At 44.4% G+C, this 14,227-nt stretch overlaps 3 protein-coding genes across 22 annotated transcripts in view; 1 reads left to right on the top strand and 2 right to left on the bottom strand.

Annotated features, from left to right (window-relative positions):
- Positions 1-196: 196 nt before the first annotated feature.
- Positions 197-5,896, bottom strand: LOC115394122 (protein adenylyltransferase SelO-like). Of its 4 annotated transcripts, XM_030099311.1 has the most exons (20): positions 5,856-5,896; positions 4,983-5,226; positions 4,788-4,906; positions 4,586-4,714; positions 4,340-4,404; positions 4,177-4,233; positions 3,926-4,024; positions 3,261-3,328; positions 2,198-2,285; positions 2,026-2,095; positions 1,880-1,952; positions 1,705-1,788; positions 1,489-1,618; positions 1,322-1,366; positions 1,158-1,248; positions 986-1,078; positions 702-778; positions 589-632; positions 437-516; positions 197-350 (listed from the first exon to the last, which is right to left on the bottom strand). In XM_030099311.1, exons 2-20 carry the CDS (start codon positions 5,209-5,211, stop codon positions 228-230), a joined length of 1,764 nt encoding a protein of 587 aa, XP_029955171.1. In that variant the 5' UTR covers positions 5,212-5,226; positions 5,856-5,896; the 3' UTR covers positions 197-227. The 4 variants fall into 4 exon arrangements, with proteins under 4 accessions (XP_029955171.1, XP_029955172.1, XP_029955174.1 ...); XM_030099312.1 differs by lacking the exon at positions 4,177-4,233; XM_030099314.1 differs by lacking the exons at positions 4,788-4,906; positions 4,983-5,226; positions 5,856-5,896 and having other exon boundaries at positions 4,177-4,243; positions 4,586-4,615.
- A 35-nt stretch (positions 5,897-5,931) lies between these two features.
- On the top strand, positions 5,932-11,060 carry pdss1 (prenyl (decaprenyl) diphosphate synthase, subunit 1). Its single transcript, XM_030099363.1, has 11 exons — positions 5,932-6,128; positions 6,922-6,986; positions 7,081-7,213; positions 7,404-7,534; positions 7,674-7,815; positions 9,513-9,624; positions 9,706-9,815; positions 9,896-9,976; positions 10,065-10,178; positions 10,257-10,337; positions 10,422-11,060. The coding sequence occupies exons 1-11, from the start codon at positions 5,967-5,969 to the stop codon at positions 10,560-10,562; spliced, it is 1,272 nt and encodes a 423-aa protein (XP_029955223.1). The 5' UTR covers positions 5,932-5,966; the 3' UTR covers positions 10,563-11,060.
- A 2,065-nt stretch (positions 11,061-13,125) lies between these two features.
- The window catches only part of abi1a (abl-interactor 1a), a 35,019-nt gene continuing 33,917 nt past the window's right edge, over positions 13,126-14,227 (bottom strand). For all 17 annotated transcript variants that reach the window (XM_030099317.1, XM_030099318.1, XM_030099321.1 and 14 more), the window contains 2 exons: positions 13,602-13,787; positions 13,126-13,508 (listed from right to left, as the gene is read on the bottom strand). In XM_030099317.1, coding sequence (XP_029955177.1) covers positions 13,333-13,508; positions 13,602-13,787 — 362 coding nt within the window. In that variant the 3' untranslated portion in view covers positions 13,126-13,332. The remainder of the gene's footprint in view (positions 13,509-13,601; positions 13,788-14,227) is intronic.

Here is a 14,227-nt window from a genome sequence, read left to right as displayed (position 1 = left end):
AGCCCATGTTTCTATTTCCTGAACGTGAAACTAAATCCTGAAAGAAGCGACGGGAAAATATTCGTCCATTCAGATGAATTATTGAAGTGAAATAAAAGAAGATTATGATTAAATTAAAGTGCGGAGGGTTGCACACGATGGTTGCCGTCACTTTCACGTTGTTACAAAAACACACAGGGTTGAGTTTGACTTTACTTTAAATGTTTATTTGTTTCAGTATCTGTCACTCATGAAGAACAGCTGACCTTTAACCTCTGCGCCCACAGTGGCGGTCTTGCTGCATAGCCCGCCTCCTCTGCAGTCTCTTGTGTAACGAAAGGGGAAGACAGGATGTGGTGCAGCAGCTCCACCTGGTGGCAGACAGCCGAACAACAGCAGCATGAAACCAACACTTCTTATGGCTTTTTTTCGTTCAGTTGTTTTATCAAACACAAACCTCTGAGAAGTCATTGGCTTCAGCTTTTCTTATAGCAGATTCGGCCATCCAGTTCCTCAGCACGTAGCGAGGGTTCACACCTGACAAGCGTTTCAAACACACGTCACTTCAAAGTCTTCAGAAGGTCAAATATTGGATTTTTCAGGTCTTACTTTTCATCCTGAGCTGACGATCCAAATCACTGTCGTTAATTTGTCTGAAAAGAAGAACTTATAAGATATAGAGAAGAAAAAACAGAGTAAATGTCTTAAAGAGGTTTACTTACCGGCTGAGCCGGAGCAGGTACATGTGGAGCCACTCAGAGAAGAACTGATGAGACGACAGGTCGTCCAGAGCCCACAGCTATTAGCAACAAAAGATATCACAAAATCAGAACACTGATGGCTCCAAACAGATTACAACAGCATTTCTTCCACAGTTCCTCCATGTTAAGAGCACACAGTAAATACCGATGCCTGGCTCAAAGGAGGTTGTGAAGCTGGAAGAGCAAAATCACATGTTCTTTGATCTTTTTTCATCCTGCAGTTGATTTTCAAAGAAACGCTCCACCTGTGTGAAGTTCCTGCTGCGGAGCTGCTCGGCTGAAGCTTCACTGAGTTGCCTGAAGGTCATGGTGAAGTCTGAGTGTGTGTCCTCCATCATCTGAGGACACAAAAACACACGTAACAACAGAGAGACAGGAAGAGACTAACTTCAGTAAATTTGCCACTAAATATCTTGCCTTCAGCAGAAAAGCAACGAGGTAGCGATCCTCCTCCTCCTCCTCCTCTTCACCAAGAAGACCCAGCTTTGATCGGAATATTTGGTGAATCCTGAAGGAGAAACAAAACAAATCTATTAATTTTAATACATAGAAAAGACATGAATATTTTACTTCAAGCTCACCTCTTCTGGTAAACATCAGCGTATCCATGTAAAATCACTGTAGCTCTGAAATGTTAAAAGAAAAGAAGGTTGGAGTGATTTTAATTCGCTTTAATGATATGATTGTTTCATCTGTTCTAAATGAGGTTCAGGCCTCTGGATGCAGACAGACATGGCCGGATTCTTACTGTTCCTGCTGAGTGTGAGTCAGCACAGGCCTCACAGCCTCCAAGAGCTTCTGCAGGTTAAACAGTCCGACGTCCGCCTGAGCTCCGATACGGTATCGGCCCTCGTCGTCGGACGAGTTGGGAATGAAATCTACAACATTAGAACTGTGTTTGACGGTTGATGGGAGCAGAATGTTCACGTTTCGTGGAGACACAGCCTTGCAGTATCATACACACCGGGATCGTACGACTCCATGAATCCAAACGGTCCGTAGTCGACGGTGATGGAGAGAAGACTGAAGTTGTCTGTGTTACAAACACCTGTTTTTTTTTTTTTTTTAAAAAAAAGGTGGGGATGTGAGTTGATTGCTGGTGCAGGTTATGTAATAACATGTTCTGGGTTGTTTCTCACCGTGAGCAAAGCCCACTGACATCCACTGAGCAATCAGGCCTGCAGTTTCAGTCACAACTGTGGAAAAAAACACCTGCGTGCACGGAGCTCTTGTTATCGCTTAAATCAACACAGATATATCCGTCTTCTGTTCTGTCATTACTCACCAGATATTTCTCTGGGTCATCAGAACTTATAAGAGGGAAATGCTCGTCAATTACAAAGTTCAGCAGCTTTCTGGAAAAAGAAGGAAAAGAATAGTGAGAAGATGCACAGGGCAAACAGCAGGAAGTCAGAGGATAAAACAGAAGGTGATGAAGTGATCATCTAACATCTCACCTCAGAAGATCTGTTTCTCCACTTTCAGCCAGAATTTCCAACGATCCGATCCGAAACCAGGACTTGGCCAGTCGGAGAACAACAGCTCCTGAGGAAAGACGCAAGAATAAAGTAAGAGAACTAAAAAAGTAAGAAAATAGGACATACAGGCAGACCCAACGTACTAATAATGCAAATCATTACATAACATAACAGCTATCTACAGCAGTCCATCCCAATAATTATTTTCCAGTTTTTGTCTAAAAATGGCCGCGGAACTTTTCTCTATAGCCTCTAATTTTCCAAAACATTACAGTGAAGTCAAACGCTACATCGAACAGCCTGCAGTGAGTTTCCCACTACTGACTTCTGGTGTTCTTTATGATGTGAAGATCTAATTTTGTCAGCATCAGAGAAGGCAGGAGCTCCTCTGCTCGTTCCTGTGACCTCTGGCTCTCTGAGGGGATCCGGTGTCACATACTTTTCTTACCCCTGTGCTGAAATGACCACTGTGGGCTGAATGCTCTGGGAGCACGTGCAGCGTAACAGCACGGCAAAACCCAACTGGACTGAAAAATTAATAATATACATATATAGATAAGGTGATTTTTATACGACGGACAATTAGGTGCAACATGCTTTTTGCTGAATATTAGATATAAATACTTAAATTAAAATTTGTAGTTACAGAATGAAAACATTTCTCAACTGCCTGAACACCAAACACAATAACTATAGAATATTTCCTCAGACATCAGTCAATAATTTAATAGGAATTTTTTTTTAAGCTCACACTGTTACTATATTCTGAAAACAATATAAAATATGTTCTTACAAGACAAGACCAAAGTGTGTAAGACGTGTTGGAAGGATATTTATCGTAGTAAAACATTTACAGTGGAAATATCGGCCGCCACAGCTGCCTGCTGCAGTTATTCACTAAATGGATATGAGTGAAGGATATCAAATGGAAACACAAATGAGAGAGCAGAAGAAAGCTGTGACACCAGACCCAAACAGATAATCTACAACATGATGGAAATTCAAATCAAAACCAGTGATTAGAAAATTAGTATAATTTTACCTCTTTCTTTCTTGACATTTCCATTGTAGAATTGATCCCTCATCACCGGCTCCTCACTAACAATCAGACTGAAAAAACAAACGTATCAGAAAAAAACAACGTATCACAACAATCACCCGCTTGTTTGTTCATAAAAATGTTAATCATTTGGCTCACAGTTACTTATTAAACTTATCAAAAAGGTCACACATCAAAAATAAATGTTGAGACTGAGGTTTTCACATGCAGATAGAAAAATATGCGGGATTATTTCTTTCTTTTTTCTTAAGGTGCATATTTGCTAAAAATGTTTCAACATTCCAACGTTCCAACAGAGAAAAAGATTAGAAAAACTGATATGCAAAATTATGACTACAGTGATGAAAGCTTAAAATAGTGAGGATGAAATTTAATGCAACAAAAACAGAAATATTTTTCTTCGTTATTAAACCTTTAACGACATCTAGCAGACTTCCAAATACATCTTAAATGTTTAAAAGCTTCATCTGCTTATCTGATCAACCTTAAATTCATGAATAAACCCTTCTGTTGTGGCTGCGCTGATATTAACACTGACCAATAACGACAAAGGCTAATTGGTTGTTTAAAAAAAGGTAAATAAAGGTTTAAAACTACAGTTATACACACAGATGAGTTAAATAGGTTTGTTTGAGGCTGATTCTCACCTGGCAGCTCGGCTGGTGGGAACACCCAGAGAGTGCATGGCCTCGCTGCACAGGAACTCCCTGACAGAGGAGCGGATCACAGCTCGACCATCTCCTGACCTGAGGTGAGAGGAAAGGTCACAGTCACTTCCCTCTTCACTGACAGGAGAGATGAGACACTGAACCAACAACCATGTGATTTAAAGACTACCTGCTTCAACAACTGAGCCACAGGTACCTCTGTATACATATGAGAGAGCTGAGAAACACACCTTGAATATGGAGTTTTTCCAGAGCCTTTAAGCTGCAGTTCCCAAGTTTCACCTCTCCTTTAAAAGACTGTAAACTTTTACCATCTTCTATGGTCAGTGCATCTCAAATATCAATACTTTGAAAAATAATGTGACATTAAATTAAAAAAAAAAATGTTCTCACCTGTTTGAGTACCGACCCAAGAGATGTGCTCGGCCATCACCCAGCTGGCCTGCCCAGTAGCCAAACTATTGCAGAATACAGGAAAAACAAACTCTCAGAAATTTTACTGCATACAAATATTTGCATATGATTTAATTATTCAGCCTGGTCTGTTCATTATTATCAGTATGCGTTCTTTGTCAATATCTGATTTTGGTTTGTATGCAGCAAGTGTAATCCATTAGAATTCAAGAGATACAGTTTTACCTGATGACCTCCATATCTGTGAGCCAGTGGGACGGATCCCGTCAGCAGTCTTCCCCCACTTGCTAAATGCAGGAAGTCATCGGACTGTGTCACATCGAAGTTCAAATCTAGGATTCCTTCAATGACATCCTATTGCAAAGATTCCAGATATGAATCAATTGGTTGTATTTGGTCGGGATAATTAGTAATTTTACTTCATCACCTTGGAAACTGCAGCCAGTCTCAAAGGGCCTTTCAGCGGTGTTGGAATGGATCTGGAAAATATGCACCTCTTCACAGTGCGAACAAAGTTGCCATCAATCTCATCTACTGGGAATGTCTCTGAAGAGGAGATATAAAGAAAGGTTTAGAATCTTGTTTTTCTAATCTAGATGAATAAAACCAGAGTCTGATTTACCTAGAAGTGTCTTGCAGGACACGCTGAACTGATTCAGGTGAGCAAGCTCTGAAGTGTTTGCGGTCCACCTGAGCTTGGCGGTGTGCTGTGATGACCCGCTGTCTGATGCTGCTTCGTCAGGAGTGAGGCATTCAGACTGTGTGCTTTGGCAAACATCAGGCCCATATGCAGCTGTGAAGGCTGATGCTCTTGTTAGAGCGAAGATGAGAGCGCTGTAGGTGATCCACATATTCACACATGTTCACTGTAAAAAGAGAGAAGTGTTTAAGCATGACTTCATTGTAAGACTTTAAGTCCTGCAGTGTGTTGGTCTAAAATCAACCACAGTGTCAGCAAAGTGAACACTAAGATATTTTTATAAATTACTGAATTGATGCTTGTACACTTTGGTTTGAGTGATGCAGTCAGGATTTTTATTTATTTATTATTTATTTATTTTTGCACGTTTAATATTTGTCCATCTAATAATATATCTTCATTATATACTTTTTTCACGGCAGCAGTTTAGAAGACGGATAGATGCTTCAATGCATGTTTAAAACTAGCAATTCAAGCTGATCTCTAACTAAAGTGGAAGAAGAAGCGCGATATTCCTTATGTGACTCGGTTATACATTAGTAATCCCACAAAGAGGACACCTCAAGACATCTTATAACAGGTTTTATATCTAACGAATGGTTGTAGAGGTAAGGTAATTTACTAGATTATGTAGTGAATAAATGTAATATTCGAGCGAATAAAATGGATTTGTTCGTTGTCAGTAATCTATCATAGTCGCGTCCCATGTGCGACATTCCCCACAGGCACATATACAGAAAAATAGATGTCTATTCAATGAGAAAATTGCATGAGAAAAAAGATCGGTTTGTTTACATTCTGCTGATGCCGTTGACCTTACTTCCGCGTTATGAAATGTCACACGGTCCTAGCTTCCGGTTCCGGTGCAGGTATATAAGCCGTCCCCCATGCTGGCAGCCGGGGAACATGGCGGCGCCGTGGTGGAGGCAGTGCCGGAGGTGGGGGACTAACTTCCCCTCCGGGAACGTGTTTGACAGTGTCTGGTGTTTCAGCGGCAGGCCAGCGTGCGCCTCCGCGTCCTCTCTGAGCCGCCGGACGTCCTCCTGGAGCTCCGCGCCGGGACCCGAGGTGAGTCACCGGGAAGGTCACAGACGTTCCGCCGGGCTGACAGCCGGTCCCACCTGCAGCCTCTCCGGGCTGCGAGTTTTATTTTATGACTTTTTATAGATTTACAGCTTCTAGCGTCACGGCAGCTCCATTCAGCTGGAGGTTTCATTCATTTGTTGGCTGACTTGCTGCAGGGCGTGCTCGCGCCCCGGCGTTACTGGCAGAAAGGTTAAAAGCTGCTGTGACTTTACTGGACAGCCTCTAATCTGCCTTTGACGTGACTTGCTGTCCCTCTCAATCCCACTGATGTCCAGCAAAACTCACAGTCGTTCATAATCCATTCATTCATTCAGTGTCACTTTGCAAAGTAAAATTACTCAATTTGTAGAGTAGCCTTAATAAAAGTGCTTGTTATAACCAGACTAAAGCTGGAACATGTGATGTAAATGTATTGAATGGTTAACTCAATAATGTGATCCGTGCTACATTTTTACTGGCTTTTTTCTTTAATGACATAAAGAATCCATGACTGTAAGAAGTCCTTTTTATTCAGTCCATTTTGCCCTTTCAAAATTTTAAGGACAAACTGTACTGATTATGAACAGGTCCTCAGATGAACACCTCCTCAGATCCTCAAACCATCCCATAGACTAGATGAGCAGTTCACACAGAGCACTACTCTCAAATGAAGTCAGGTCTGATCAGTTTTACATACTCGGTCCATTCGGTCCTGTGTAAAAATAGTCTTGTATCGTTCTAATGCTTATCAATGAATTGTTCATCATCATTTTGATTTTTTCATCCTTACTTTCAGGGGAAGCCGCTGCTGGCTTTAGCGAGGCACCCAAAAACTCTCAACATTAACTCATTTCTAATCAGGTGAGTTTTGGTGTTACTCTGCATCTTCGTTCTTGATTGTTTTAACCCTAAGTGCAGATGGGAATGGCAGCTGTGTGTGTTTCTTTGTCACCAGACACAAGTCAAGGTTACTGTACCCAACACAACAATGGTGCTGCTGCCGAATGACGCACAGCGACGCGAAGCCGAAGGATCCCTTCATGTTAGCCCAGAGAGACCTAACAAGTCTTTATGACGACATCAAAAAGGTAACGTGCGTTTCACACTTAAGCTTGTTCAGTCAATGTGGTGATCGACTAAGCTTTAAGCTTTGTTTGTGTGACCTTGAGATTACTTTCAAAGTTCTTGTAAAGAAGCAGGTTTTGAGCTGCGATGTTTTGATGCCTGTTGAAAGCTCTTGGTAAAGTAGGACTGAATTAAACTGAGTTTTCATTGCAGGAGTTGTTTGTATCCAAAGAAGAACTCAAGAATCTATGCGACTACTACTTTGATGGCAAGGGCAAAGCCATCCGACCAATGATAGTCGTCCTGATGGCCCGAGCCCTGAACATCCACAGCAACAGAAGCGGGTGAATGTCCGTTTTATTGTGGCATTTTCCTGTCAGACAAACGAACTGATCAGAGACGAGAAGTGCCACGCCTCGGTTATACATCTCCAGAATCACCTGACCTGTATTTAAGCTGTGTGCGTCCTCGTTGTGTCTGCAGAGACCTGCTCCCTGGTCAAAGGGTTGTGGCCATGATCTCCGAAATGATCCACACTGCCAGCCTCGTGCACGACGACGTCATCGACGGGTCCGATAAGAGAAGAGGAAAGAGGACGATTAATGAAGTGTGGGGTGAACGGAAGGTAAAGAGCGTCAAACTGGCTTCCTGTCATGTCATTGTCTTTTCATCGTGCCTGGCACAGTATGAATGAAAAAAGAAAATTTATTGAACTAAATTCTTCAAGCAGGTGATAGTGCAAACCTTCCACCCATTCATTAGAATACCACTTTGTCCACTGAAGCAGCGTGCATGATCCTGAGCAGGTCTACAGTTCATCACAGGGAGAACATGCAGACTCCATGCAGAAAGTTCAACCACTGTCAGGGCAGATAAGTCCACAGAATGCACGGCCACAGTGGGACAGACTTTATTTGTCCTCCGCAGAGCAGAGCCCACTCTCCACTTATAAAGTCAAAATTCACAAAACTTATGATCGAGTCGGCAAACATCCAGGACTGAGTCGGAGCCTGACCGATGAAGAAACATCTAACCTACAACAAACGTACAGCAATCAAATATGAAAACAGATGCAATTAAACAAGATGTTTGTTTATATTAAGGGATAAAGTCGACTGGTGGAACTGAAGGTAAAACAAAAGAGAGAAATGGGACAGAGGTTGTGCCTAAAGCAAAAAACCAGCTTGATTTGGCCTCGGGCCAGATTTGTATGGGCAATTGAATCGCTGTTATTGTGCCAACAGTTGTTTCCTGTGTGAGCACAGCTAAACATTTTCTTATTCTGATCTAAACTATATTGAACAACAAAAGATTGATTTCAGAAATTTGGCATTTTTGAAAAAGTAACTTGTTTGTCACAGACGTTCTGCTGCTGCACTCTACGGCGTTTAAAGCAGCCTGGAGTTAATGTGGTTGCTGTCTTTAATCTCCAGCTTGTTCCACAAACTGGCTTTAAGGCACAAATGTGTGTGAAATGTGGAAAGTAAATTATGATAAAATTGTTTTAAACAATATTTACAATTTAGTGCCATATTTATAAATGTTTGACGAGACCTCTGATCTGAGAAGAAGTGATTTTTACTTTGGAGTGTGAAGGATGCTGGTCTGTGTTGCGTTCGAGTCCCAGAGTCGAACAAATCACAAAAACCTGCCTGATCACTGAACGAAAGGATAATGACAGAACAGGAAACAACCCCGCTGAACCCAGAAATCAAACCTGGGGCACCGCTTCACACCAAGTGTCTCTGTACGTGTTCATAAAGTGTAAAAAAAAAATGAACTTCCCCATTCTCTCCTCAGTAAATGAATTTCACACGGTGAGATTGCGGTGAAGTTGTCACCAGACATTCACACATTCGCTGCACCGCACTCCTCTGCTGAGGGGGAAAAAAAAAAGAAGCATTTTGATGATTATTTAGAGTTTGTTGAACATTTAGACAAGTCCGTGGAAAGCAGTCCAGTCAGAAATGACTGCAGTTTAACCTCTTCGATGTGTAGATAATGGGACTGCACACCGCTGTGTGAACAGGATGCGGTGGTTACAGACTTCCTCTGTCAGAAGGAAGGGTGAATGGAGAAGTGTCCTGGAACCATTCTGGTCGAGATCTGCTGTCGTCTGTCAGGATGGGGTCGATGAAATGAAGGACGTTTCGGGACTTAAAGCTGCTGTAATGAGCCAACCTGCCGCTTGATTAGAGTCAAAATGAACATTTATAGAATTTATTGAAGATCAGAGTCAAAGTTTAATGTGTTTGTCCAAGATGGAATTGTAAAACATAAAATAAAAAAACCATCATGTGTGCTCTATCTGGTGTCTTGCAGGCCATCTTAGCAGGAGACTTCATCCTGTCGGCGGCCACCATCGCCCTGGCGCGCATCGGGAACACCACTGTGGTCAAAGTGTTGTCCCAGGTGATCGAGGACCTGGTGCGAGGTACGGCACGCCGCTCACAGCGCCCGTTCCGCCGGTCACTGATAGCGTGAGCATGCTGACCCACACTGCCGCCCCCTGCAGGTGAATTCATGCAGCTGGGCTCCAAGGAGAACGAGAACGAGCGCTTCAAACACTACCTCGAGAAAACCTTCAAGAAGACGGCCAGTCTTATTGCCAACAGCTGTAAAGCAGTACGCGTCTCCTCTTCCCTTGACTTAGAGAACCTTCTGACCGTTCTGGTTTTCTGTTTGACACTTTCATTTCTTTCGAGGTGTCCATACTGGTCAACTCCGATCCCGAAGTTCATGAAATCGCCTATCAGTACGGGAGAAATGTCGGAATCGCTTTTCAGGTGATTTATTTATTTATTTTCTCTCTGAGCAGGAAGTCTGTTCAGTGCAGTTTAGATGTGAAATCTGGGGTCTTTTCCTTCCCCGCAGCTGGTGGACGATGTTCTGGACTTCACATCAGGAGCCAATCAGCTGGGGAAACCCTCAGCCGCAGACCTGAAGCTGGGTTTGGCTACGGGCCCGGTGCTGTTCGCCTGTCAGCAGGTGAGAGACACGTCGGCATTAAAATAAGATACAAACACGACGTGCCTGGCTTCCTCCAACCTCCTCCTGCCTCTGCAGTTTCCTGAGCTCCACGCCATGATCATGAGGCGCTTCAGCTCCAAAGGAGACGTGGATCGAGCCTGGCAGTACGTCCTTCAGGTAAAACGTCTGATCGATCGAGATACGCAGCTGCTGAAAATCTGAGCTCCAGCGTTCATTATCGCATCTAATGTGTTGTTTCAGAGCGACGGCGTCCAGCAGACCAGCTTCCTGGCCCAGCGCTACTGCCAGGAGGCCATCCGGCAGGTCAGCAGACTGCGGCCGTCGCCGGAGCGCGACGCCCTCATCGCGCTCACCGAGATGGTGCTCACCAGAGACAAGTGAAGCCCCGCCGGCGAGCTTCGCCTCAGGCAGCTACGTGTTGACGAAACGGCTCACCTCAGGCCCGAGTGGACCCAGGAGAGCGCCCCGGCGCCGCTCTCGCCACCTTAACGCTGGTTTACGATGGGACGGCAGCACGTTGGTCTCTGTGGCTTTTTGCATCCAACACCCAAAAATGTACATCAGTAAAGATATATAAACAAACTTTATGTAAATTAAGTGCGGTTTGAAAATGGAATTCCTATCTTGAATTATATGAAATGAATATAAAGCACTGAAAGGCCTCCGAGCCCTCCATGTGTACAGTACTGTAACCACCGGGAGGCCTGACCCGGCCCAGCCGGCGCCACGTCGCAAACGGAAGCACTTCCAGAGCCGTCCACGCCACAAACGCCAAACAGTCACGTGTCTTTTCCGACTCTTGTCAAATGTTGTGAGGTAACGACCGAGGCCTTAAACATCTGCAAGGACTGTCTGCTCAATAAACCACCGGATTTTTCTATTTAACATTTTCCTCTTTTTGTCCCGTTTCCTCCTAAATGATCACACACATTTGGTGCATGTTGTACATAGAATTGTTTATTATAAAAGACTGTACATTAATTTCTCAATCAACATATTATACATACAAATGAAGGGCATACATTTCAGTTTCTCTCGAGGAAGGATAATAACCTGGGCCAAACATGAAGGCATTAGCAGTGGTATCCGGTAAATGGTGACGCATTCAGAGGTCAGCGTTTTGGGTCATGAATTTGCGGGTCTTTGTTGCTCTCAGGAGGCCGTCGAGGTATCGGAGTTGTTTCTTGGTCTACCTTATTACATCTGAATAGTCGCATGGCAGTGTGAGGCAGGACTGTCCGGTCTGAAGTCGAAGCCCGTTACCGACGGATCCGTGGAAGCTTGTGTGGATTAGTACGAAATCAAGAACAGTGATGCGACATAATCTCAAAAGTAAGCCGGGATAAAATGTTTTCTGTTTTGAGAGTTGAGTGCTGCAAGGATGAGTCCTCAAAAGAAGAAGAAGAAAAAAAAAAAAAGCAAAACATTGTGCATATCTGGTTTTCTTCAAAAATCAGACACACTATTGGCTTCCTGGGAAAGAAACCAGTGATGCCCAGCATAATATAATCTCTGCAGCTCTCCTAAATCAAGTTCAAACGATAATTTAAAGTGTGAGAATGAGGGAAAAGCCTGTAATTAATCTAACATTTCAGTGATTTCAACAGTGTAATAAAACATAAAAGGTGAATACATTTACAACATAATGGAAGCATAATGGCAATAAAATTAAGATTACATTATACGAGGGTGTACCCAAAAAAAACCGGAATTTGATTATAACTTTTTATTTATGACATTTAAAAATAAAACACCACCGTCGCCTTCAAAATAATCCCCATCTGCATTCATGCAGCGCTCCAGCCGCGTCTCCCGCTTCACTAATGCGTCGTCAGACCCGCGCGTAAAAGTGCCATTTTTTGCCGGCTGCGATTTTTCTGTCACCTCCTCCACATCTGCAAACCGCTGTCCCTTCAGCTCTTTCTTCAGCTTGGGGAACAAGAAAAAGTCACTCGAGGCTCCATCTGGCGAATCAGGCGGATGGGAGAGGAGATTCATCTTATTCTTCACCAGAAACTGCGTGACGCGCAGCGCCGTGTCCGCTGGCGCTCTGTGGTGGTGGATCAACCGGCTCCACTCCGCCACTCCGCGGGCCGCTTCCTCCTCACGGAGCCGTCTGAGGACTTCCATGTAGTAGTCCTGGTTTACAGTCTGACCTGGAGGGACAAACTTGCTGTGGACGATACCCTGGACAGCGGAAAAGCAGCTCAGCATTGTTTTTACGGCTGAGCGCACCCGACGCGCGGACATCTGGCCCTTTTTAAACCACCCGAACCACTTATGGACCTGATTCTTCGCCAGAGCATCATCCTTGTAGGCTTGCTGCAACAAGGTGAGTGTTTCTGCTGCTGTTTTTTCCCAGCAGAAAGCAGAATTTAATGTTTACGCGCTGCTCTGGCTTCCCCGGTCAATGTCGCCATTTGGAAAAAATCGCAGACCGCCTCTGCACTCTGTTGCTATAAATAGCTCCTGACAGGCGTCAGTGTCACCCTCGGAGCTCAAATTTCTCACAGATGTGCATGAGGCTTACCTGCAGCACATCTGACGGCCAGAAGTCGGAACTCATTATTATTATTGTTTTCTGACCAAATTCCGGTTTTTTTTGGGTACCCCCTCGTATCTCAAAAATAATTTGCATGCTTGACGCCAAAGACTGTTTTTTCGGAAGATTCTCTGAAATACCATTTACAGTATGGAAACTTGCAGAGTGGCTGAATCTTCCGCGTGGAGTCGAGGAGGGCAGCACTCGTAAAAACTATCATTTCATCAACATTCACTGGATTTACATTACAGAGACCCGAGCGGCTGCGGCTCACGCTATGTACAAACACTTCCGCTGCAGGAGCGCGTCTCATTGGTTCAGTTTAAATCGCCTTTTCTCTTGTCGGGGTGAGACGTCGCCGTACATCCCTCAGCTGTGTTCATTCATTAGAAACTATCTTGCTTTAACATATTCCATAAATGTCCCCGACCCGTCCCCGTAACACCAAAATAAACTCAAATAGATATTAACTTTTTTCATTTCATTCAGGGAAAGAACATTCTGTCATATCAAAAAGGGTTGGGGTGGGGGTGGGGTTCAGTTAAGTCGAGAGTGCTGCGGTCAGCCTCTGGGTGGACGATGATATGACTGAATAAATAGGCGGTCCCTTCAGTCGGCGTAGTGCATGATGGACTCCACGTAGTTGCCGGGGAACAGGCCGGTGACGCCGTTGCACACGCCCTCGAACCAGCCGTCGTCGTTCTTCTTCACCACGTAGATGATGGCGCCCTCCATGAAGGACAGCTCGTCGTCCTTGTCCCTGGTGTAGTCGTAGATGGCCACCACTGCGAGGAGAAAAGGGGGAGTTTTGAGTTTGGTCAGCGGGGGGGCGGAGCCGGCGCCCGGAGGAAGGCGTGGCGTTTGAGCAGGGGCCGAACCTTTCTCGATGTAGTTCTTGGGAGCCCACTGGGGGTCGCCGTCGGCGTAGGGGTCGTTGTAATGCACCACGGCGGCGTCCTCCTCCTCGTAGTCCACCGGGGGAGGCGGCGGCGGGGGAGGAGAGTCGTCGAACATGGGCAGGTCATCCGGAGGGGGCGGCGGAGGCGGAGTCGGAGTGTCGGCGACTATCGAAGAGAAAGACTTTTCAGAGGCTGCAGGTGATGGAGTCCGTGGATTAAAAAAATAATCAATCAATCAATCAATCATGCAGGATCGCTGCTCATGCTAACACATGCACAGAAATACGTTTGGGATCAATCAGGCTGCAAGGCTCCTCGTGCATCACGTCGCAGAACGACATGTTAGCGCTCTTTAATTCGTCCGGACTCGCAATCAGACATGCACACAGCTAAAACCGACTCATCTCATGAAATGCCTTCTGACTCCCTACGCAGGCGGGCAGGAATATGTTTGCCGGCATCTGCGTCAAGAAAAAAAAAAAATCTATTCTAGAATGATCTAATGATTTCTGATGCACTTCAGTCGTGACGGTGCAACAGTGTCAAATAATGAGATAAACGGTTTTAATAAAATAGTTTTCATGGATGTGAAAAAGTCTGAATGA

The sequence above is a fragment of the Salarias fasciatus genome, chromosome 9 (assembly GCF_902148845.1).
Source record: "Salarias fasciatus chromosome 9, fSalaFa1.1, whole genome shotgun sequence".
Taxonomy (NCBI): Eukaryota; Metazoa; Chordata; class Actinopteri; order Blenniiformes; family Blenniidae; genus Salarias; species Salarias fasciatus.
Note: the sequence above shows the minus strand (reverse complement) of the source record. Positions and strands in the feature narration are given on the sequence as shown.

Excerpts from the sequence above, each read along its gene's own strand:
- LOC115394122 (XM_030099311.1), bottom strand. The coding sequence starts at position 5,211 with ATGTGGATCACCTACAGCGCTCTCATCTTCGCTCTAACAAGAGCATCA. Across the intron at positions 4,907-4,982 it reads GTCCTGCAAGACACTTCTAG|AGACATTCCCAGTAGATGAG; the intron begins GTAAATCAGACT and ends TCTCCTCTTCAG. Across the intron at positions 3,329-3,925 it reads CCCACCAGCCGAGCTGCCAG|TCTGATTGTTAGTGAGGAGC; the intron begins GTGAGAATCAGC and ends TTGTTTTTTCAG.
- pdss1 (XM_030099363.1), top strand. The coding sequence starts at position 5,967 with ATGGCGGCGCCGTGGTGGAGGCAGTGCCGGAGGTGGGGGACTAACTTC. Across the intron at positions 7,535-7,673 it reads ATCCACAGCAACAGAAGCGG|AGACCTGCTCCCTGGTCAAA; the intron begins GTGAATGTCCGT and ends TTGTGTCTGCAG. Across the intron at positions 10,338-10,421 it reads CCTGGCAGTACGTCCTTCAG|AGCGACGGCGTCCAGCAGAC; the intron begins GTAAAACGTCTG and ends GTGTTGTTTCAG.